The sequence below is a fragment of the Argiope bruennichi genome, chromosome 6 (assembly GCF_947563725.1).
Source record: "Argiope bruennichi chromosome 6, qqArgBrue1.1, whole genome shotgun sequence".
In the NCBI taxonomy this organism is placed as follows: domain Eukaryota; kingdom Metazoa; phylum Arthropoda; class Arachnida; order Araneae; family Araneidae; genus Argiope; species Argiope bruennichi.
Window position 1 is genome coordinate 78,250,655 of NC_079156.1, and position 26,139 is coordinate 78,276,793.

Here is a 26,139-nt window from a genome sequence, read left to right on the forward strand (position 1 = left end):
GCACTTCAATTTCAGAAGCAAAAGAAACTAGAATGCTGGTTAAAGCAGAGAGTGTGTATGTGTGCGTGTGTGCTGGGTGGGGGTCAAGTTCATTGGGCAAAATTTAATTCATGACAAAGGTTTGTTTAAAGGGGCAAAAAAAAAAAAAAAAAAAAAAAAGCGCTTGCATTGAAACAATTGGAAATGTTTTTTAAAAAATGATATTTTTAGTTTTTTTCATACAGTATTGATTTTGAATAACAAATCAGCAAACAACTGTAAATTCATTTTAGAATTCAAAGTTTTTAATTCAGCATCTATTTCTCTATGGGACTCATTTGATAGTTTTGGAGTCATAATATCCATAAAAAAACAATACTTTATTTAGTAATTTAATTTGAAAAGCCAAATTTCCCGTCATTCTATACGAGTTGCTCCTAAAAAGGCATGCAATTTTTATTTATAGAAGAATGCAAGGAATTATCTTTAAATGACTTGGAAAACCTAACTTTACGGGCAATTTCAAACTCTCCAGATTAAATTAGCTTAAGTACAAACATTGCATTACAAAGAATTATGATGATTTACTTGCAACTGAAGTTTACACTTCTTATATTAAATAACAATTACCATTTTTTCCACGTAACTCCGAATATGTTAAATAAGTAAAATTTATGATTTCTCGACATTAAACTATTGCATAATAAAATATGCATTTCTTCAAATCTAAAAAAATATTTTATAATTTTTATTAATTATTAAATTTTTGACTTAAAATTATTGAATAGAAATACAGAAGCATAACTATCAAAGAAAGATTAATCTAAATACTGCAGTGTAAATTTTTAGCCATTTTGGTTTAATAATTCCAAGGATATAATGTGAAATTTTAAAGAACTCAGAAGACAATCATTTTCAATTTTCTCGTGTGTTTGTGTGTAAGGGGGGGGGGATGTCGCAATTTAATGAACTTAGTAACTGAGAAGAAGATATAGCTAAAAGGAACAATGTATATATGTGTGTGTGCGTGCGTGTGCGTATGTATGTGTGTGTGTTGTAATGTAGAGTAATAATAATTGATATAAAATTTTTCTTTTCAATTAATTAATGTACATGAAGTGAAGAAGAATATAGCTATCGATTCAGCAAATCTGCCCCATTTGATACTATTTTAGCGAAAATATATTTACACATACTGTAGATAGTTCAAGGAAATCCTTGTTCCATAAAATAGTAATTATTAAAGAATTTATTTGAAAAATAAGTCTTATGAAACATTAAAGGATATAATTGTTATATTACGATTAAATAAAATAAGAGCGGAAAGAATAAAATTATATGTCTATGAAGGTCTATATGTCTATCCTTCATTTCATTTTGAATTGAATATTCATTCATTTTACATTTTTAAAGATTTCCATTGCATATCTTTAAAAATGAAAAGAATTTAAAGATGTATAAATCCATTTTCTTATTTTTGATTTCTTTAAAAAAAAGCAATTTAATGTTAATTCTACAACAAAAAGTTTTGTAAATGATATTAATTTCATTTGATGAAAATGTAATCATGAAAACGATATTTCATTGAAAAGATCTCTAAAAATAGCACTGATGAAATATTTTTTTTTATTTCAAGTGAAATATTTCAGTTTTTCTGGAGATTCTATCGATTATTTAATTCCAATAGCATGTAAATAAAAATATGGTGAATTGTCAAATCCTCTGGTCGTAAATATCGAGAATAAAAGAGCGAACTTCCAACTGATATATCCATGTTTAGATATGGATAAGTACATAATTATAAAGATATTTTTAATTGTGAAATTTTACTGATTTTTTAAAAAAAATTCTTTCCAGAAAGCAATATAAAAACAAAACTAAGTAATATTATTTTGATGATAATTAATTTATATTATGCCTTTTGACATTTTTTTATGAATTGCTGCAAAGTCGGAGGAAAAATTATGGAATTAACTAATGGAATATAGAATATTAAGGAAAGAAGTATAAGAATGACTTATTTTGTATGTCTAAATCCCTAGATCGTTTTTATGCATATCTGAGATTCATTCTCTTTAAATTACTTACAATATATTATTTGAAAGACTCTTCATTTGAAGAATGGTTTAAAAAAAAGAAAATCTGAATATTACATATTGTAACTTTGAAAATGATAGAAAAATATTATTAAAACGGCAATGCTATTCTTATATATATTTTAAATTCGATTAATAAATGAATCAAATAAATCATTTTACATGATTTTAAAATTATGTAGAGCACTATATGTAGAGCACTAAGCAACTTTTGTTCGCTTACTTTTTGAATGACTGGTTATGATTTGGAATGGCAACAAAAAATAACTCAAAACATTTATTTAGCAGTCAAGATGCATTATTTCCGAATAGTTCGGAGTGAATTGCCAAACGATCAGGATATGGTCAATATTCATTTTAAATAAATCACACTACTTAAGTATTGTTAAAAAAAACTTTTATTTTTCATCCGTCTCGCATCTTTAACCTACTGGCCTTATAATATCTGACACACATCATCACCGACATTCGAATTTTCCTCCAGCTGCTGCTGCCCCGCAAATGATTTAATAAAGTTTCGCACATGTTTGTTCACAATTGCAAGATAACATGAATCATATATACCTAGCACAATTGCAAGGTAACATGACCTGCAGATATACCTAGAGAATTACTTACAGTAACTGAATGATATTCATTACAATTTACATACAACCAGTATTTGTTTCCTTTTTAAACATATAAATACATCATATTAAAACTACAGAACATTGTTAAGTTCAGCAATGGTGATGAATATCTTTAACATATCAGCGAGTTATTAATAAAAAGTTTATAATGCCAGATTGTGTTTTCATTTGAATAAAAATGATTTGATTGTAACTGTGGAATTCGAAAATAACTTTTTTTTTCTTGATTTCATTTATATGATTAAATTTAGTTTCGTTAAATTGAAAAACCATGAAATATTTTTCTGTTATTCACATATTTCCATGAAAAGCTTTAACATTTTTAAAAATATATATCCAATATTATTGATAAATAGAATCTTAAATCTTTTAATTTCGGTTTAAAAAATTTTAAAACCAAATTAACTTAATTTTTCAGAAAAATTAGTCTGGATACACAGAATAAATAATCATTCTTAATAAATCACTATTCCTATAGACAAACATTTATTAACAACAAAAGTAAAATGCTTAGAATTTAACTGGTGACAGCGCATAAAAATTATGTACTTAATAGCGATTACTTAGAAAATTCAACAAATAAAAATTGTACAAATCTTTAGAAACATGAAAGCTCAGAATTAACTCCTTACATTTTATAAATAATCTATGACGAAGATTTTATAAATTCCCATTGAATCAATATCAATTAATATTTCATTGTTAGAAATCTTTTGATATTATTTAATTGACCTACTATAGCAGAATTTTTTTTTCAAATAAAAACAGTAAAAAAAATCTAATTTTTTTGAAATTCAACAAATTCTAATATTGCTTGAATTACCCTCAATGTATTCATCTTATTCTTCTAGAGAAATTCTAAGATGAATTTGAGGATTATATCTAGGAATTTCTTCTATTATCCACATAAAATTTTAATTTGGTGAATTCCGATTATCTATGATTAAATGCTTTCAAAACATCTGAACTAAATTTTGTTCTAAGATAAGACAGGAAAATTAGGATACTGGCCACCAAACCATTTATGTTTGTAAAAAATAAGATTGAAGTAAATTTTGAAACTATATAAAGGCAAAACTGTCCGTCCAAAAATATGATTACATCAGCAAACACGCTTAATTAGAAATACTACTCACAAAAAGATGAAAATTTGCTGTTTGTATATGAGGCATAATTCTATCCAGACTATTCTTGTTTAATAATTGCAATGAAAATACTAAATAAACTAGATTAGAGGTGGCGAACCTTTTTGGATCAACGTGCCATTTTTTCTAAAGAATGTTCAGTGAGGTATAGAAGTGCTGTGAAATAATTTTGGCCTGTGATTATTGGAAAGATAATAAAACTAAATACTCAAAATTCTTTATATACTACGAAAAAATACATTTTGCTCTCTATAGTAGTAAATGTTTTACGTGTAATTCAAATTAAAGTAACATGAGTGTGACTACTGTTATTGTAGATTAGATGACAAATAATTTATATTAGGATTGTAAGATGTTACTTTTGGCAGAATGCTTGCTGAATTGGAATCATCTGCCAAACGGTTTCTCAGCGAGTCTTTAATGTTATTCATCTCAGAAAATGACTTGCAGGTATAGATGAAAATATGCTTTAAATAACATGAGGCAGCTTCTTCAAACTGTTAAATGTTTGAATCGAATACCATGTTACCAAAATTTTCTTTCTGGGCATTTTTACTTATGTTGCTTCTTAATCTTTCTGATTTAATCAATTCCAACTTTTTTTTTGTTTCAATAAATTTTTGAATCCATATTGAACTAGACTGGAAATCAATCAATTGCATTTCAAATTCTTCAATTTCCATCCAATCGAATTCGGACAAACTCAGTTTATCAAATGAAGTCACATGCAAACCGTTTTGATCGGCGGCGTGCCCAAAATATTGTGTGGCGTGCCAATGGTTCGCCATCCCTGAATTGGATGATCAAAAATTATTGCACGAAAAGCTAATTTTTAATAAAATCTGATTTATTTTATTAAGTTTAAAAGTCGTAAAGTTATTGCTTTGTGTTCAAAACTAATCTTGTCAACTGGGTACAAGATCTTGAGAAACTAGATAATACACCACTGATGACAAAACTCGACACAGAGCCTCAAGAGAGAGAGAGAAAGAGAGAGAACGGATGGTTTCGAATATTTTTGCAAAAATGTTTGCAAAACTCACGTAAATATAAAATTCTATGAAAGTGGCCCATATTATTCTAATTTAAAGAATATGCATCACATTGTTAAGCGACCACGTATGACGTTTCCAATCCGATTTTTCTTTTTAAAGCATTTTATCGTATTTTAAACAGTTGAGGGGGGGGGGTAAATTTATCAGTTAAGGAATATTTCAAATTGATTTTGATCCCTTTATGTTAAAAAATAATGAGCTTTCAAACTCCATTTGTTATTTTCTAATGCTTACCAGTTATACATACAGAAATACAATAGAATATTTTCTGCGAAAAATATAAAGATAATCGTTGAACAATATTTAAAATATCTCCTCCATATAAAAATAAAAGTAGCAAATGATTGTAATTTTTTTTGTACCGATTTTTTTTTTTTTTACTTTTTACCAATGATATTTGGGAGCTTATGTACATACACGCAAATAGAAAAAAAAAAAAACTATTACTGATGAAACGACTACTGATTACAATTTCGCACGAATGTCTGAATTCATCGCTAGAATGCAATTCAGCTAACTTGCTTGTAATTACAATTGATATATTACTTAAAAAAAATATTTTAAAGTCATTTCTCAAATAATACCATCAAATAATAAAAGAATGTCCCAGATATTTAAAAAAATTATTCATCATCACCATTTCTAAATTTCATGTGGGAAGATACTTGCATACCTCACTGAGATAATGAGCTTTTGATATGGTGGATTAACTTTTAAAATCAAAAAAATTTATTCAGTATAAAGTCTAAAAAATGCTAAAGTTATATTTTTTACATTTTAATTTTAAAGATAAAGTCCAATGAATACTTCGATATATAACAATAATTTAGAAATAGATAATTGTAGCTATCAATAATGCTCGAGCCAAGAATAAATCTATAATCTTCTAAAACCAGAACCCACTTATCCCCCTAATTTCTTACATCTTCATCAAAATGTTGATATACAAAGGGTGTTCAAGTGGAAAGGTTCAAGCGAAATGTCGTAACAATGCAACCGTTAACATATTTGCCTATGTCATTATGGGAGAACGTAGAGAGATTCTAGGGATGCGATTAAGGCCTCCAGCATAAATCGGAATACGCGCAGGAGAGAGCAGAGGCTCTTTTAAAGAGCGCCGTCCAGTGGTCCATCAAGTACAAAAGACCGGGGCTACTCACGGAGGGTGTGGCTCTGCTCCATCATAACGCGCGTCCACACGTCTCCAGGGTCACACACGCAGAACTAGCCAAGTTCGACCATCCGCCCTACAGCATGGACATGTCACCCTGCAATTTTCGTGTGTTTGGTCCCCTGAAAAAACATCTGAAAGGGAAGCGCTTCAACTCGGACGGCGAACTCAAGGACACTGTGAAGGACAGGGTCTCATGACGGCCACAGGAATTCTGGGAACAAGGAATCCTTCCGTCCGCTAATCAATGGGATAGTTGCGCTCAGGCCTATGGTGCATACTTTGAATAAAGTCCTCATTTATACCTACAGTGTCGTTTCGTGCGTTTTCATTTGAACACCCCATGTATAAGATAAAAACTTTTCTAAATACTGGATCTAGAATCATACATTTCCGGGACATTAATCATTCCTAGAAACAAACAACCTTCAAGTAAATGGATTACTTGAACTGAATACTGTTATTTGATGCGAAATTATTAAGATTTATAACAGGGAAAGATTTATTCAAATGTGCAAATGTACTACAAAATAACACATTTTTAAATACAAGAGAATAAAAATGTAGAACAGAAATTGTAAGCTAATCATAAAAACTTGAAATTAAATGCTTCAGAAATAATACGAACTTATTTAATTCAAATTAATGTTATGAGATATAACATTTCCTAAGATTTTTTAAAGGTTGTATAAAAAGATATCTAGCAACTTCGAAGCATTTTAGGAATTTTAGATACACAACAGGAAACGAAATGTAACCATTTAAGTGAATAAATTCGAAACTGGGATGACACATTGAATTTCATTTTAATTATTTTCTAATAAATATCATAAACTGTAGCATATTTTATTGCGCCTTTAAACTGAACAAATAAATTTATGAACATTTTTTTTGTAAGAGCTATTTCTTGATAAAGTTGCTGTTGATTACCATAGGTGTTAAATAATGTATAAGGTATATTTAATTCATTCTCATATATTTGACGCTTCTATTGCATGATTAATGAAACTCAAACATTGATTTTTGGTCCGAAAATTTCTTTTATTTATCCAACTGTAACAAAATGTTACTCGAAGTTGCCTTTTGCCCAACTCCTTGTGCTTCCAGCTGGAAAAATGTATAGTGCCTAATACAGCGTAACATGTTTAAATGTATAAAATAAATATAGAAAAAAAAAACCTTCAATGCCACATTTTAAAACAGATCCTTGCTGTGTTTTAAACTGTTGTATTAAATTAAGACAGTTAATTTATGAAGATAATTTAGTAAATACAGTAAATTTTAGAAAATTTAATTATATTTTCAGTTTGTTATGAACTGGAACTTCTGACTAAATCATGGAAAATAGAACTGAATTTTTTGTTGTTGTTGATAATGATGTTTTTTTTTTTAATTAGTCGAAATAATCCGATGTTCAAAACGATATTGAATACACCTATCACAAAATTAAAAGAAGTAATTTATTAAATAAATTTAACTGCAAAATGCATTAAGATTTTATTTCTTTAAAAAGAATTGTTCAATGTATTATTGTTTAAATTTTACTAAATATTTTTTTTGTATAATCATTTAATATACATATATACTCATTACATATATGCGTCTATTCTGTGTGACTTATTCCTTGTATTATGCATGTATTCACAATGCATTAATTTTGGAATGTAATCGGGAAAAACTATGGGCCAGTGATACAAAATATTGCAATAGAGTCAGTTCACGTGAAATGTAGTTCACCTATGATAAACGTAATGAAGCCTTTATCCCCGTGCAAGATGTAAAATGAAGTTGAAAATTAAATCGGCTTGGAGAATGAACAGTAACACGTAAATAAACAAAATAACTTCATTGATCTTTGTATTTTTTTTTTTTTTTTGCTCATATTGTTTAGTACCAGATTGCACACATTTCAATAAATTTTCTTGACAGATTCTGAAGAATCATTTCAGTGCAATCAAAATAATCAACATTTTTAATGTTACATTCATGAAAGCAGAATCTAAAGTAATATCTGTTCCGCAAACGATATTAATTAGCCTTTATTTTTTTTATCGTATCGTTTTATATTTAATTTTTTCGGTTTAAAATATTTTTTTCTTTTTTTTAACACTAAAAGAAAAATATTTCATTTTCTTCTTATTTAGGTAATCTTTTGTTTGTGGTTTTGTTATGGTTATGGGAAAAGGTTTTATTTTTCTCTTATTTAAGTAATCTTTTGTTTATGGGCTTCCTTCTTATGCTCTTATATTTATTTAATTTTTTTCAAGAGATTTGTTCAGAGCAGAATTTTCTAAATTTGACCGTCTTTTTTCCATCTATCATTGTTTTTCTAATTTTTTTTAATATTATGTATTCAGTCTTATGTCTGTGTGGATGGTAAATTTTTATTAATAATTTTCTTTTTCCATTCTTACACTTAACAAGAATGGATCATTTAAAAATAATTCATGCAAGACTTTTGAATCATAATTTTTAATTGCAAACAGTTATAAAATTAAATAAAAATGCGCATTTCTACAAATAGGGATGAATTAAAAAAATATTTATTAATTACAAATTTGATTTTAAATAGAGTATGATTTTTTAACGGACTTTTCGCCCTTTTCTTTATCTTTATTTCGGAATGAAAGTAAGTACATGGATTTCAGGTAATTAAGCATTGTATTTAAATATTAATAAATTTACTCTTCATTTGGAAAAATTATTATTTGAATATATACGGTTACTTTTTAAAATTTCTTTTTAAAAGTTGCTTCCAATTTTGTAATTTAATATTACGTGAAGATTAAACTAGAAGCAATGTTATCTGTAATATATATCCGCTCTGCTCTATGTTTTTGTTAAAACGCAGACAATATTGAAATATATTGCTAAATTCAATAGTAAAAACTGAACCTATTCAAAACAGGAAGAATTAAAAGCAAAAATCAGTGAATTTATAAAAAGTGAGAACGAATATCTATAGCAATAACAACAAGGTAAATAATATCTTTTCTGAAAACAGTATTAAGTAACAACATTAAAAAAATGTCACGTTTTGAGTTGTTGATTAATTTATTTTCTTTCTGTGTAGCATTCACAATCAGTTGACCTATATTTTTTTTGCGCATCCTTTGCTACATGTAAACGAAAACAAGTTATGTCTTCTTTTATATTTATAAATTCATAAACATTTCTGAATAAAATAGTTACAAATAATGAAAACGAATGTTTTTAACCTTAAATAGCAGTTTTAGTTGGGGAGAAAAGGAACCCTCCAAACTAGAAGCTTGAGAAAGTGGGGGGGGGGGATGATTTTTAAAGAGAAGCACTGCAAGGAACCCGATTTTGGGAGAGGAAATGGTTTGCCTCTCAAGCTAGTACGCATGCGCGTATTTTGAATAAGACGATGTAGAAGAAAAGAGGGAGAGCGAGGAACCCCAAAGGGGGTAAGTCGTGGAAGTTATTGAACTGAACAAAAAAAAAAGCGGTACATTTGTTTCGGAAAAAAAATCTTTTTTCCCTTACTACTTTTCAAGAACATTTCATTTAGTTTTGCTGCATTCTTTTACGCTTAGTGTATGCTATTACAACAGATACTTCTACCGTAAATTAAAAATTATTCTTTGTTTGCAGAATGTCTCCCTGTATATTGAAATGACCTTTTAAATGATATTTCAGTTTTCCCAAACACTATTTTAAACACAGTGCGTAAATCTGCCATTTTTGAAATCACAGAAGTGGAAAAGAAGATAGAAAGAAAAAAAAACTATCACGAATTTTTTTATAGTTATGATAAAAACACTCATTTATAAAGTTATAAAACAAACACACTATTTTTTAAAAAAAAATGAGGGGAAGGTGATATTTTATATATTTACGTTGATCGCTTTTCTCGATATATTCATTGAAACCTATTTTTATCTTTTGCTTCCAATTGGTTTAATAAAAGATTCGATACAAAGTACTGGATAGCAATTCTAAAAGGAGTTTTAATTATTTCTATTATATTTTAGTAAACAATTCTTATCTTGATTTTAATATATTCACTTTTGGAAAAATACTTAAATGAAAATATAAATTATCTTTCACAGGTGAAAAGGTGATGATTTAATTTCAATTTTGAAGAAAATAGTTTTGATTAATAAATGGTAAAAAAAATGCGACAACAGCGGAAAAATGTCAATTAATTAATTGATAAAAATAAAATAATCCTATAGTTACACTCATTATTCTTACTCTAATATACCATTGTAATGTCTCACGAATGGATGATAAGTTTAGAGTTTTTCCCTTCAAGGATTTAGTTAATTCCATTTTAAACTTTATTTAGTAATTGGATTAAAAATGGCGTTAAAATCTTCAAAATTTGTATATATTCTAATCAGAATTTATGTTTTTTCAATAAAAGCGTATTGTATGTATTTTTAAAAAAAATTTCGAAGCTAGAACAAAAAACGACAATGGTAAATAAGCATTGAAAATGAATAAGAAAATATTTTGCAGTTTTTGAAAAAAATTGTAAGCCAAATTATTGAAATATGAACTTATCCGAGATAAGCAGTACGGCTTCTTCCTTTCAACATTTTTTTATATATAAGAAGTTTTAAATCTTATTAATTTGAAATGCCCGTCCGCATGGGAAAGAATATCTATAAGTTTTAAAATAATAAAAACTTCTTGTTGATGAATTTTGGAACTTTTTATCAGTCTTGCACCATTTTTTTTTTTTTTTTTTTTTTTTTTTTGTGAATGTACGAGAATGTTTTTCCAGTTGTGCTTCACAATTATTACAATTCCTTCGTACTTTTCACAAAAAAAAAAAAAAAAAAAAAAAAAAAAAAAGGAAGTAAGGGGAAAAAAATAATAATCACAATAATATTATAAATTTTGTACTAATGCCACTCGTAAGTTAAAAAAAAAAATTTACATAAAAAAAATAACAAAATAAATTGCTTGCAGTTAAATAATTAGTTTAAATCATTTAGGTGAATAAACAAGTCGTTTGCTTTAAATTGTGTGACAATGAGAAAATGCATGGAAATCATTTGCCGTCATATATTAGTTTATTACGAGATAAGTAAATAAGTAAATTAAATATGCTGTCGCAAATTTATAATGTGAGAATGTTTTTAGAATATTTGAATTTATAACATGTTGCTAATGGTGAAGTTTTCTTAGAGAAAATATTACTATATATGAAGAGTTAAACTAATTTCCATCCACTTGAAGAGGAAAGATGGTATTGAGGAGACATTCGATGATATTTTTATTTTGTTTTACAATTACTGACTTACAATGTATTTTTTAAACTATAATCGGTGATAAAAATCAATGAATCGAATCGTCTGTAATATTCTGGAAAGAAAATTAGATTCAACTTCATCTCACAGCCTTTCTGTAAAATGATACACATTAATTCTATAAGATGTAATAGTTGAAAGTTCTGATTCGTAATCTAAACGTAAAAGTTTTGAACTCGTAAAATGTTTTATATTTTTTTCATTTTCTATGTTATCGTTGTATAGGAATTCATGCACATATTTTGATTGTGTCCAACTTGGATTTCTATTTCTATTTTATTTTTGTTTTAATAATTTCTGAAGTTGAATTTTTTCTCACTAACCAACTCATTTTCGTTTTTTCATTTTATATCTTTGTTCAGCAGCTCACTGTTTTTCTTTGTCTTCAGTACTTTGTCTCTACTTTTGAAAAGCTTCTCTTCTTCGTGTTTGCAGTTTTTCGATTAATAGTTTCTTATGATGCATGGACTTCATAAAGTCACAACGAAAATACAATTAAAAAAAATACTTTAAAATATAAAATAATTCAAAAAATACCACCCCCCCCCTCCCACACACACATTCTTGCTTCAAAGATGAAGATTAAAAAATAATATAACTAAAAGAACAACAGCACATGCAGCTTTTGGAATTTTCTGAAGCTGATCATTTTTGCATAATGCTGCCAATAAAAGTTTACTTCTTTTATTTATTAAACTAGGTTTCTTAAAACTGTTAAATTTTCCACTATGTGCATCTAATCATTTTTAAAGTAAGGAAGTAATCATAGAAGTTTTATTTTTTTTAATGTAGCAATATTTATATTTATATTTGGTCAATTTCTTTCAACATCACAAACCACATTTCCAAAACAATATTAAGTTGTCATATGATAATAATTCTGAAATTTTCCATAACTGCACGAATTATTAAATAGCTAAATATTCTACTCCTGATAACTTTGTACCGTCTTTCCATGGGATTTTACATTTTGATTTCATAAATTTCCTCATTTATTTAAGCTTTCCCATCGAAGGAAGATTTTACCTATTAAATAGTGTGTAAAAGTTATTCTATTTTATTTTCATTACAGAAATAAACGATTAGATGCTCAAATTTTGGATTTAAAAACTAATTAATGTTAACATTCGTCAAAAATAAAATAAAAAATATCTAATTCTAATTTTATTCTTCACGAGGTGAAATGCGAGTAGCAGGGGCTTTCAAAAGTTATGTACACATATAAATTTTAATGAAATGCTGCTCTATCCAATACTAAATAGTGTTTCGGAATGAGAATTTTGTAATGATATCTATAAATATTTCTTTAACAAAACTGCATTAATCATTTTGAGTGAGTACAAAGTTTTTTTTTTTTTTTTTTTTTTTTTTGTAAAAAAATCTTTATAAAAAAGGCATTTTACAAAAGTCTTTATACACTTTAAAGGAATCCTCACAAATTAATAAACATTGTGATATTTCGATAGTTAATATCTAGTAAGATATTCTCTGATATCCACAATAACATTAAATGTCTGGACATAAAATGTACTAGTTTTGTTCCATAATTTTTGCATCAATATTTCTCCATTATTTCGTCAATGCCGTTCTTAGTTTGGTTTTCGTATTAATATTGTATCTTCGCACTCAATCTCCAAATCATTCCAAATATCTTCGATTTGGTTTAAATTCGGAGACTGAAGAGGTATTTTTAGATTCTTGAAGACATTTATAGAGACACCAGAGCTAAACGCAGAAAGTAGTATGCTTGTGATCCTGATAAAATAAAAAAGTTGTTTCTAATACCAAATTTTTGGAATGGGGATTTTAAACTATCTTTTAAAATACTTAAATAAAGAGAAAGATTGACTATTTTCTATATAAATATAAAATTATCTAGTTTTGATGTGCTTCCACATGAGTATATCTCCATCGCTATACTTTACTGTTGTAACAAAGTTATGTGAATTAATTACGCTCTTGGGATTATAATTTAATGTTTATTATAGAATCAAAAACATTAAATTTGCTTTCATCTGCAAATAAGGCATAATTGCAATAAATTTCGGATTTATTTATCGTTACTTTCGTGAAGGAAGTCAATTGCTTTCTTTCATTCACTCCTCGCACCAACAAAAATTTTCTTTGTCCATGCAATCCAGCTAATCTGAGTCTTCATCGAAAATTTGAAGGTAAAATAAAGAAGAAAATACTTTTTCCTATTCAATTTTATTCTTTAAATGATTATATATATTTAAAAATTTAGGGCTTAGTCTGAATTTATGTACCATTAATACGATGAAAAGTAATCATTTTTCGACTGCTGTTTATACTTAGGGCACTTTACAAGTCCACTGACAGATCTGTCAGCGATTTTAGCCGCGTGAGCGTCTCTTGCTTTTTCAGTAGCGCCATCTAGGGCTAAGAATACGACTTAGCTACTTCACGCGTCACATTCGCTTTCACACCCCTTTTTGCAAATAGAATAACCATGCCTGAACCGCGACTCGAACCCGGGAGCCCAGATCACGGGGAAGACGCGCTATCCCTATGCCAGGTTGCCACCATACTTTTTAATGTTTCCTTATGACTCCGAATCATTTTAAAGTTATAAAAGAACAGAGAGCAATAAGCAAATAAAGATCAAAATAAAAATAATTTAAGTATCATCAAAATACAAAAAAAAAAAAACAATGTCTGACGATCATTTTATTTATGAATTTATTCGGACATTTTCCGATGTGCAGTAACTTTTGTGACGCTTTTGATCTCTGGCTCCTTGCATCTTCATTTTTATTTCTTAAAAAAAAATCTTTTAAAAACCGATATGCAGATTATAAGAAAATGAACTTCAATTTCAGGTTACAATGCTTTTTCTTTACATTCTAAAAGTATTCGATCACTTTTGGGGATCACAGCATATTAGGATTTCTTTTTTGCTGAAGTTTTTACGTACGTACAACATAATTTTAAAAAATTCATGTGGCTCTTGCTGTTGAAGTTGAAAGACAATGCGCATTTTTTTTTTTTTTTTTTTTTTTTTTTTGTTAAATAAAAATATAGCAGCCTTTTACAGAATGCGATCAGTTGGCTGAATAACATTACTATTGCTTCTGAAAATCCTTTTTGAAAATTATAAATCTTGATTTCGAATTTTTTAACCTTTATTTTGATTGCTTTTTGAAAAACTCAATCTCTCAAAGCAGTGCTATATATATGAAAAAATTAAATCTTATGGTTTTTCTCACAAATTGCATTTATATTTATTTTTTATGAGAAGAAACAAGGACATTTAAAAATTAATTGAATAATAAATGTGTTTTGGAAATATAAAAGGTATCCATAAGGATTTTATTAGATTATAAATTTTAGTGTAAGAAACAGTTTATGAGATATTTGAAAATAATTCATTATTTTTCTGTTACCATATTTTTTAGTTGTTGAAAGTTGAAATTTGAGGAGAAAAAGTTCTAAATTTTTTATATAATACGAAGTATATCCCGGAAGACGGTCATGCGTTTGACAAATCATGTTCATAATTTGATAAGAATCGGTTATTTTAGATACAAAACCCGTGTTCGATATTTTATCTAGCTAGATCTTAATATTTTGTAATTCTCGCGTTCAGTCGTACTCGTACTGTCAGACAGACAAACTTCCTAAGAATGGATTTCCTCCAAAATTTGACAGAAATTTACGAAGTCGGTTGTAAATTCGTGCATCGAATTTCATCCTCGAAGAATTTTTATTTAATTTAATTTTTTTTTTTTTTTTTAAGTTATCGTGTTTACAAACATTATGTTTGTTTTTTTTTGGATTCAGGAGAAACGTGGAGATTTGGCAAAATCTCCATGGAATCTTTTGGTGATTACAAAACTTTTATCTATACTTCGTATATTAGAAAGTAAAAAAAAGAGGGAGAGGGAGTCACAGCTCGATGGTAGAATATCTGTTGCTGGCTCGGTAACATAGCGACAACGAGCATTGCTTCCTGTGACTGAGACAATAAATTACAATTAGTATCACAAATGCGGCTCCATAAATAGCATTACTATTTTTAAGCAATATCTAATAAAACTGAAAAATACTGAGTTTAGTTTAGTTATATTAACGTCCCGTTTGAAGCAACAAAACCTAAAGTATTTTGGGACGGACCTCTTAATTTTGAACCGAGGTCAGGTGACGAGGACGACACCTTAGCTGGCACCCCCCTCTGGTGAAAAATTCTGAGAGTCAAGCGAAATAAAATTAGTTTCTCTCTGGTTTTTTTTTTTTTTTGTAATTAATTTTTGCGCATTCTCTCGAATTTTGCAATTTATTTTTCACTCATCTCATGACAGGATAGAATAAAAAAAAACTTTTAGGTCCACGATGACACTATTCTATTTTAATATTTTTAAAATTTAATTATCAATTTTTCTAGTGGTTCATTGCAATTTGGATTCTATATCGGTAACGCAATCAGGTAATGAATTTGAGAATAAAAAAAAATGATTTCAAGATTACATAATATTTATTTTTAATCATGAAATAATATAATTTTTAATAATGAAACTAAGTCAAAGATTAAATAAGAATACGTAAAGTTTTCGAAATCATACGCTTTAATAAAATTCTATTTTTTACTTCAAATATAATATTTATTAATTTAAAACCCCGGCTTTTTTTTCTAAATAGAATCTAATAAGGTGCATAATTTTAGTTTGTTTAAATTAGATTGTATATTTCTTATTTGTTTCACAGAAAATTGTGTTTTTTATAATGATATTTAAAAACAAGTTTGGAGGAATATAAAATAATTTGAAATTCATGAAAGTGATGTTACCTTGAAAATGCATATCATCTAAATAGTCAACATTGTAATGAGTGACGAAAGAGACTTACATAATTTATATAAATTGTCTCCGTTTTATAAGATAGCAAAAACAATTTCTTTGAAAAAATTTGCAAATTAAATTGCATTTTTTTTTTCATTTTTACGTTTCCGACTGCAAATTACAGAATTCCTTAAAGCAATTTCATATAAAAATGAACGTTAGTTTATTTGTCACTATAATATTTAAAGTGACTGAAGAATCCTTAATAAAAAGTAAAAAACAAATCCTAAGAGATTTGCTCTAAAAACTTTTTTTAATATCTCTAAAATATCTTATTATACATATGCAGATGAAGTCCTATTCTTAAATTTCCAAATATTTAAACTTTAATCCAAATAATTTTTTTCGTAAATTATTTAAGTTGAAATACTAATCAATTCACCTAATATAAAAATTTTAATATCTAAAAAAATCCAAGAATGTTTTTGTTTCTAAATATTTCATTTTTTGTTGTTGTTGTTGTTGCCATTTTTTATAAGAAAAGTCTTATTAAATTTTGCGTGCATATGCTTTTATCCACTGAAATAAGTCTTGTGAAACGGCTTTCGAAGAATTAATCAATTACTTTTCTATTTATACTTTGAACATGAAATTCAAAAAAAGCTTGGTTTTTAAATCACTTTCTTCAGTTTTTACTGTCAATTAAAGAAAAGAAGTTATTTTTTTAAAAAAGGATAAAAGAAATATCATTTTTACATTATATGTTTTGAAAAATTCGGAAATTGGCATTAAATTCACTTTGATTTCTGAATAAATTGAAAGTTAAATGCTACTGAGATAAAAAAAAAAAAAAGTACATAGAATGGTAATAAGAATAAAGGATATTCAGAATTTATTGTACCTTCTTTGAAGTAATCTTCTGAGATCACAGTGCATTTTTGCTAATGTTTTTTTGCGATAATCTAAGCATGCATTAAATAGTTTTTTTTTTAAAATCCCCTTCAGAGTTTGTAAAAAGAAACTTTTTATTGTATTAATGGATTTGAATCAGTGACCACGAAGAGGTTGTTTCAACCATGGAAATAAGAAAAACAGTAGTCACACGATGACATATCAAATAAAGTTTGGAATTTATAGAGCTGTATTTGTTGGATATTTGGTTAAAAAATTACGAATAATAGTTGCACTGGTAAGAAAATGCATTATAGAGGTGCAAAATTCCATGAAGTTTTTCGGACACCTTTCAAGCCGTTTTCAATGAATGGCTTCATGTAAATGATTAATCTTGATGTATGGACTATCAGATCGTGGTTCTTTTACGACTATCTTTAAACTTTTTATACCAATCAAACACTGTTGTTTTTGTTAAACTGTCATCTTCCAAAGCTTTTTGCAACATTTTAAATGTTTTTTTTAACCAAAACTTTCATAGCAACTTTAATGCATGTTCTTTGTTCTATAACATTCGGCATTTCGAAAAATCAACAGAGTGCAAGTCAAATAAATTTAGTTTCAGACGATAAAATGAAATAAGTTCCTATCAGTTGCCAGATCTTAATACAGAAAATGAGAAAAAAATTTGATAGAAGTTTACAGATGATATTTACTATATACGTATTTTAAATTCAGCATTGCGGATCTTTTTGATTACAATAAGATAAACATATTTATCGTTTTAACCTTAAAAATAGGCTCGTAATAGCTTATAATGAAATATTATAATGAATATACATCATTATTGTGAATTTGTTCTAAAAGTTCTAAAGAAGATATGAATCTCCCGAGCAAAATATGGTAACCTGTTGATATTTTAAGTGTCATTCGCGTATCTTTATTTTTTTTTAAACAAATTGCTTTAAATAATGAGCAGCGATTTCATACAAAGAAAAATATTTTAACATCATTGCAACGTGTTAAGATATAACCGCGCTTACTAAAAATATGAAAAGTACTGTTATAAAACATAATTAAAAAATAGCCTTAAACTGCGTTAAAATGAGAGGAAAAAATAAATAAAATTAATATCTGAAATGCTATATTTTTATTAATTTTTAAGTGATGTATATTCCTTTTATGGATGATATAAGCTGATATTACTGAGAGAAAAAATAAATTTGAATCTTTCTATTATTTTTGATTAAAATTTAGAATCAAACCTTTTTAGTAAGCTCCTACTTCTCAAGAAGCAATTACATGTTAAATTCGTAGCTCTAGATCCAATGCTCTACTCTGTAAAGCATTTTCTTCGAATTTTTGATTATGAATGTGGCATTACGTATGGCGCAATTTCAGATCATATGCTAATCTATAGACTTTATCATATTATAATAGTTTTCCACGTTATGTTAGAAAAACTAATTAGACCTTGAAAAAAAATCGCACATTTTTTGAAAAGAATGATCCAAGATTGAACATGGGGGTGAAATATTAGAGAAAGAAAAAGTGATTTTGAATGTTTCGGAATTACATCTTTCTTTCTGTGGCAATAGAAAAAAAAATCGTATGATTTATATTTCTATTAATACAACAAAGTGGTGAGAAAGTTGATTATAGTGATACTTATAAGAAATAGCACTCAAAATGTTATTAATGAACTGAAATATAATCTGGCCCTTAGGAAATGGGCAAATTCAATGGGTAAATATTTTAAAATGTGGAAATCTTTGATTTGAACTTCCAAAATAGTTACGTATTGGAAAGTGCTCAGTATTTTGTAAATAAAAGAAGTAGATGTGTTTCAGGCAGAAATGTGATTTAAAAAAATACCTGAAAATTTAATTAGCAGTCTTTTCAACTTTCGAACTAAAGAATTATTTTTTATAGGATTTTAATATGAGAAAGTTTATAGAATAGTTACTAAGCATAAATTTCCCTATGCATGATGGAAAAAATCGTGCGAAACACTCTTCATCATTTGGATTTTAGCTACCAAATATGGAACATAATTATTTCTAAGACAGAAGCTACTCAGCAAGAAATAGTTTTCAAAATTTTAAATTCATCTCAATTCAAAAATTAATAGATCTTTTAGAAAAAAATTAAGATCAATTTTCTCCTCAATAGACAGATTGGGAACTCATATTACAGAGTAACAATCTTTTTCCCAATACTTTAAAACAAAAAAGAAACATCATTTTTTAGATATATCAATGTTATTTCCACGCAATTTTTATTAATTTTTCTGTATTTTTCAAAATAAGTTTAAAATGCAGTTTTGTATAAAGCACGCAGTGATTTTTTTGCACGCAGTGATTTTCACTTTCTTGTATACGAAGCATAAAGAATTGTAACCATTAAAAAAATCCGAACTCTCGAGATTTTGACGAATGTCCACGTTTCGGACTTCCTTGAGATTGAAAAACATATTTTTTGTATTATGTCTGTCTAGTTTATGTATCTCTGTCTGAGAGAACGATAACTTAATAGCACTTTGAATTAGATGAAATTCAATATATGATCTTTGCAAAAAAATTCGTAAATTTCTATAAAATTTTGAGCGAAAGCCATGCAGAGAGAGTTTGTCACCTTGAATGTTCGAGTATGAGTTAATACGATAATTATAAAACATAGAGAGCTAGATGAATAAAATTCAGTACACAAATTTAAGAAACGCAATGTCAAATTTGGAACTAAAGCAGTTCAAAGATTGACCGTTATTGGTGTTCACTTTCACTGGCATGCAAAGTTAATAACATTAAAACATGATAACTTAAGTATCTGAAATTTGATGTGTGATTTCGCATTCATAACTGTAGTTTTGAATCAAATTTTAGCTTTAATCTGTTGGGGAAAACATGACTAAAGCACAGATTTAATTTTTCGGAATTATTAGCCACATTTCAGAAATTAATTGCCAAAAAAAAATATCGAAAATGGTCTAGCATACTATCAAATAAAGATGTTATTCCCCACCCTACCCAAAATTAAGGACCTTTGATAAGGCCGCGAACACTTTGCATGGCTTTGGTGAGCTATAATTACAAAGTATAGATTTTTGACTTGAAGTTAGCATTTTTGTTGAATTTATCGTGATAATAGGTATTTTGGATGCCTTTTTGCTTGCCGAATAACACTAAAATTTGACGCAAAAAAAAAAAAAAAACAGTTAAAGTCACAAGTTACTATTTGAATTCCATAGATTTGAGTTATTGCATTTATAAGTCATTGCGTTTACATGCAGTACAGACCGACCAATGATCAAACATTTGACGAATTTGTTAGCTATCTATATTTTAAATGTTTAACCTGCGTATCAAATATTTCTTTCTCGCTCTTTGCGTTTTGTAGTTATCGAGTTCATTTGTCTTCGAACAGCCAGACAGACAGACTTGCTGTGACCTGATTTGATTCAAAATTTGACAGTAATTCCATGTACACAATTTCAGCCGTTTAGTTAAAACGTTTTGAAGTATCACGTTTATTGAATGATAGACAGGCAAATGTCAAAAATGTGCTTTTCGGACTCACAAATCTCTGAAACGTGAAGATTTATCAAAATCTCGTTCTTGAATTTTTTTTTTATTATGAAAAGATCTCGCCAAAAAAGATCTATAAAAAATCGTCAAGAATCGCTCGTGAGATTCGGTAAAAATGTTATATTAACAAGACGGATATATCTTTGTAATTATTGTTCATCAACGCCATCAAATGATTCGCGATCTTACTTAAGGCCCACAATTTTATGTGTATGTAGGAGATAACATTTTTACCACAGAGAATTTTTGAGAGACTGCTGCCGCTAAATTTTTATATAAATTCTTGCCGCAAAATAGCTAGATTATGAGCTTTCAACATCAATTTTTTAATAAGCCTCATATGATTAAGCAAAAATAAGTCGAAGATTTTTTCTATTTATTTTTAATGAAAGCTTTAACGTATTTCGAAATATTGAATGTTTCTATCATGATAAAAGTTGGCATTATTTTTTGTAAGTTACATCATTTAAAAATGGCTTGCAACTGGAATAAAACGGTTGATAAAGACATGCCTGAAAAATGAAGCCTAAAGCATTATCATATTGCGATGCTTCGGATTGCAAACTCAAATTTCCTTTAATTTTTTTCTTTCTTTTATAAGTATCTTATCTATAAAGAAAATTTAGTTTTCTTCTATTCTGAATATGTAATTTAGTAATATATTATTTATTCCGTTACTAATAAATAAAATAGATGGCGTAATAATAATTGTTAATAATTATAGATAATGGATAATAATTATTAATTAATAATAGATGAAAACATGCATCTTTGTTTTTTTTATAATTATTAATTATTCAAAAAATATGATATTCAAAATGTATGTTTGTATCGCATGATTTTTAATTTATCCTTTTAAATAACAATTTAAGACAAATGAAAAAGTATAATATATTGGCAATAATAATCTCTGCTAATAATAAACAAAATTGTATGTGGATGTGTCTATTGCCATATGTGTCCATAGGTCATAAAATTTTATCTATGGCTATCAAATTTGGCACATATATACCTTGGAGCTGTTTGATTTCAATTAAAATTTAATTAATTAAAAATTAAGCGAAATATTTGTTTTCTCGCCACATCGATAAATTCTGGAAGATACAATCACACATATACACACAAAAAAGAAAATTTTGATCCTTTCAAAATTTAAAAAATTGTCTACTTAATGATATTAATTTAATAGTCGTACAAATCTTTCTTGAATGTTCGCATTTTTCTAAAATATTGTTTTTTATTTCGAACAATACAATGCATTGTTGCCCTGAAAATTAAATTATTTTCATTGCTTCATCAGATATTGAATCTCGAGAATTTCTTCTATTGCATCTAGCTAAAGAAAAAAGGAATCTGCTTAATATTTGTGCAGTTTAAAAGACAAAAAAAAAAAAAAAAAAAAAAAAAAAAGGAAGGAAGTTACAATACCTCGAAATTAAGACGATTGACGAATCGCACATTTACGTTTTTAATAGCGCTACAATTCCATCGAACTGGTCTCCATTAGAAAAGTTCCTGTGCAAAGTTCAATTAAATTCATGTTCAGAACTTAAATAAGACGAATAAAACAACAAGGTTCCATTGCCTGACAATGTTATGGAATCATGGGCATGAAAATATATCTAAACGATTTAACCGCCATTAAATATGAGCAGTATCCCTGGTGAATCAACTGATACCAAAGACATGTATTGCTGTGAACGAATTTCATTGTTTCTATTCCCTGATTAATTTTCCCATTCTTCCGAACTGAATTTGGCAACAAATCTTATAACTATTAGCTTTCGATCAGTTTAGATGTAGTAGAAAAATTGTTTAATTGTTTTAAAATTATTATGAAATTTTTCTAACATAATAAACTCTGAAATCATTAAAACTATTAATGATTTAACTATTAGAATCATTAAAATTATTATATCATATTTTTTGGTGGAAAATAGAATGTGTCAAGTGAAAGTTATAACGTATCGGACGGATTTTCATTAAAATAATACTAGAAATTTTCTCATTTCTATAGCTTTTCTGAGACATTTAACTAAATTCCAAAAACACAGCAATCCAAGTTCTTTTTAACTTGCATTTTTCATTATTATATAAGTACACTTAAGTTAAGTATACTTATATGATAAAGAAAACATTTACAACACAACTAATATATATAAGTACAATTAACTTAAATGTACTTATATAATAAGTTATATCACTGATTCTCCGACCCGCTCGAAGGCACACGGATAAATAATACTGAATGACTGTACCGCCGCAACAGCAACACTGGCGGGAACTGTGGTTGAGTCCTAAGGGTCATCACCGGCCACGGTATAACCCTTCCCAAAGGAAGTACGTCCCGTCATCGATGGGAGGAGTCAGATCAACCACCTTTTTGTGTACCCTCCAGGCTGGCGAGATCCAGCCACCATACCGGAAGCATCTGATCCTCTTTTTGAGGTGCCCCTGGGGGTTATACTTATATAATAAAGAAAAATGCAAGTTAAAAGAACCTGTATTGCTATGTTTTTGAGCTAGATGTTTCAGAAATCTCATAGGCAGTGAACTGTTTTGTATAAATCGATTCTTAATAGAGAGACAAACAATATAGCCAAATTATTGATAGTCTAGGATTTATCCTTGAAAATAGCCATTTTTTCATAACTCTTTTAAGTCAATGACACCTAATTTCTTTGACAGCTGTTTTTGCTATATAACAACAGATCTTGTTATATAATAGGCTTGTGTACTTCTAATGTTTTGTTTTCCTCCATTTTTATGCCTTGTACATGTTTTTTTTTTTATTGTTTTAATCAGGACCAGCAATGACAAAACCGAAGGTGGATATTAAGACGTGTTTAGGCGACTAAAGAGAATATAAGAAGGAAGAAAGGTAGCAGACGATAAAAAAAATATGATAAAAAATTCAAAATATTTGTTTGAATGAAAAGGAATATGCAAAATTGAATTGTTGTTGATGTAATTCCTTCTTAGAAGTAAATAAGTGACACAGTTTAGGGTTTTTCGTTTCTCTGAGACTAAATCATGTTTTTACTTATCTTGCTTGTTTTATGTTTTTACACAATTAAAGTTGTGAATTTTCTGACATTTACTTCCTTTTTTTTTTTTTTTTTTTTTTTTTTTTTTTTTTTTGTAAATTCTGTAGTTTTAGAAAACTTATTTGTCTTGATCAGCTTTTCTTTGAAGGTACAAAATAAAATGTTACTCCAAAATTTCTTAAGAGGATAAAAAGGTTATACTTGAGCAATTCCGAAGAAAAAACAGGAAAGTTACTTAATAAAGCTCATTAGTACAATCAGTGCTCAAGGCTTGATTTCTAGAAATGAATATTTTTATCGCTGCAATAGAAAAAAATTCTAAAGTATATTTTTCTTTTTCCTTTGGGCTACTCCAGGTTGTTCTCAGCTATATTTGTGAGGTATTTCAGTAAAAATAAATCTTAAATCAAACCTTAAGTGACATTTTAATTGTGAAACTATAGCAGCGAAAAAGATATACTTAAAATTAATTTAGAAGTTTACAATTATTATGTGAAAAATTTTAAATTAAATGAAAATTGATGGGACTATCAAAGCAATCACCATTGATACCATACAGTTTCTATAAATTTCTGCACAGAAAGTTTTTTTATTGTGCAATTTACTGTGAATGTCTTCTGCATATACACTGGTGGCCGCTTAATATGAACGCGGCTGATTTTATCATTCGCTTTATAATACCAGTCCTCTGTTCCTAAACTGATGTACTCAAAAGTGTATAAAAAATAATTGTTTCGTGTGATCTTTAATGTTATCAGATTTGAAACAGAGAATTAACAGATCTTTCATTTTCAATCACCATTAAAAACTGATGCTCATGGAATTTCTTACTTCATTTTTAAGGAAATGTCGGGGAGTCGTTTTTCCCATGGGGAAGAGATAACATTCTTTTTTCTGAGCTAAAGCTATCTGGATCGGTTTAAATGAACAAATAAGTATCTAAGTCTGGCTTGAAATCTGTCGAGCTACCATAAAACATTGTTACCTGTGATGAATTATGAAATCAAAGCGAATAAAAAAACGAATTGATTTGAATGTTACAGACGAAATTGTACTTCTTAGCAGGTATGAAAGTTTATCAAAAATGAGTCAGCGATATGCTGCGGCGGATTTAAAAATTTCATAAAAATGACACACGTTTTTAAGATTTTGATAAATCAAGAATTTTTTGTAGTCAAAGCAAGGAATGAACATAGACGATTCCAACGGGGATGACGGTTGAAGAGAATATTTCAACAGACATCGAAAAAAAAAATGATAACTTGATATTTAGCGTTCAAGAAATGTTAAAATATAATAAGAGTACAAATAGTATATGTACGTGAAATTACAAATAATATTTGTTCGTGAAACAATTAATGTCTACTTTAGTTGTTACTTTTGAATTATAGATACTCTTTTTTTCCCATTTGATGTTTTAAAATATAGTTCAATTCCAAGAAATTTTGTTGTTGTTATTAATTGGTGAAAGTTATCAAATTTCTTCATGTCCGAAATGATGAGATTAAGCAGAAGATACCGTATCATCGTAGGAATACAGTAGTCCTTAGTAAAAATATAATTTTTATTTTTTATTTATCGTAAAAGAAACGAATAAGAAAGTGTAAATGAAGCTTGCGTTTTTGAAGTTTCTTTGGAGCTATCACGAGAAAAAATAAATGCCTTCATATATTTTCAGAAGGATGTGAGATACAAACTGAAAGTCATATTTATTGTATACCAATGTCAGTATCAGTAGGAAATTCCTTCAAATGCCTTCTTATATTTTCAGAAGGGTGTGAGATACAAATTGAAAGTCATATTTATGCTAGACCAGTGTCAGTATCAGTAGGAAATTCCTTCAAATGCCTTCTTATATTTTCAGAAGGGTGTGAGATATAAATTGAAATCATATTTATGCTAGACCAGTGTCAGTATCAGTAGGAAATTCCTTCAAATGCCTTCATATATTTTCAGAAGGGTGTGAGATACAAATTGAAAGTCATATTCATGCTAGACCAGTGTCAGTATCTGTAGGAAATTCCTTCAAATGCCTTCATATATTTTCAGAAGGGTGTGAGATACAAATTGAAAGTCATATTCATGCTAGACCAGTGTCAGTATCTGTAGGAAATTCCTTCAAATGTCTTCTTATATTTTCAGAAGGGTATGAGATACAAATTGAAAGTCATATTTATGTCAGACCAGTGTCAGTATCAGTAAGAAAATTTTAAAGAATTTTACAATATTTTCCTTCCTTAGATAAATCATTTTTGCATCATAACAGGGATTTAACTGCTTTGAAAAAAGTCGCATTCACTTCATTGATAGATATGATGAACTAAAAAAAGCTCTAAAAGTTAAAATTGAGAAGTGTTAATGCTAGAAACCAACGATGTAAACTGATGACACTAACAACATTAAAACTGGTGATTTAAAAAAAGCTCTAAAAGTTAAAACTGTGAAGTGTTAATGGTAGAAATCA

General features: G+C 28.0%; 1 protein-coding gene across 1 annotated transcript in view; it reads left to right on the forward strand.

The window, feature by feature from the left end:
- The window catches only part of LOC129972490 (uncharacterized), a 190,098-nt gene extending 166,602 nt beyond the window's left edge, over positions 1–23,496 (forward strand). The window contains exon 3 of the mRNA XM_056086636.1: positions 23,434–23,496. Coding sequence (XP_055942611.1) covers positions 23,434–23,486 — 53 coding nt within the window. The 3' untranslated portion in view covers positions 23,487–23,496. The remainder of the gene's footprint in view (positions 1–23,433) is intronic.
- Positions 23,497–26,139: the final 2,643 nt, after the last annotated feature.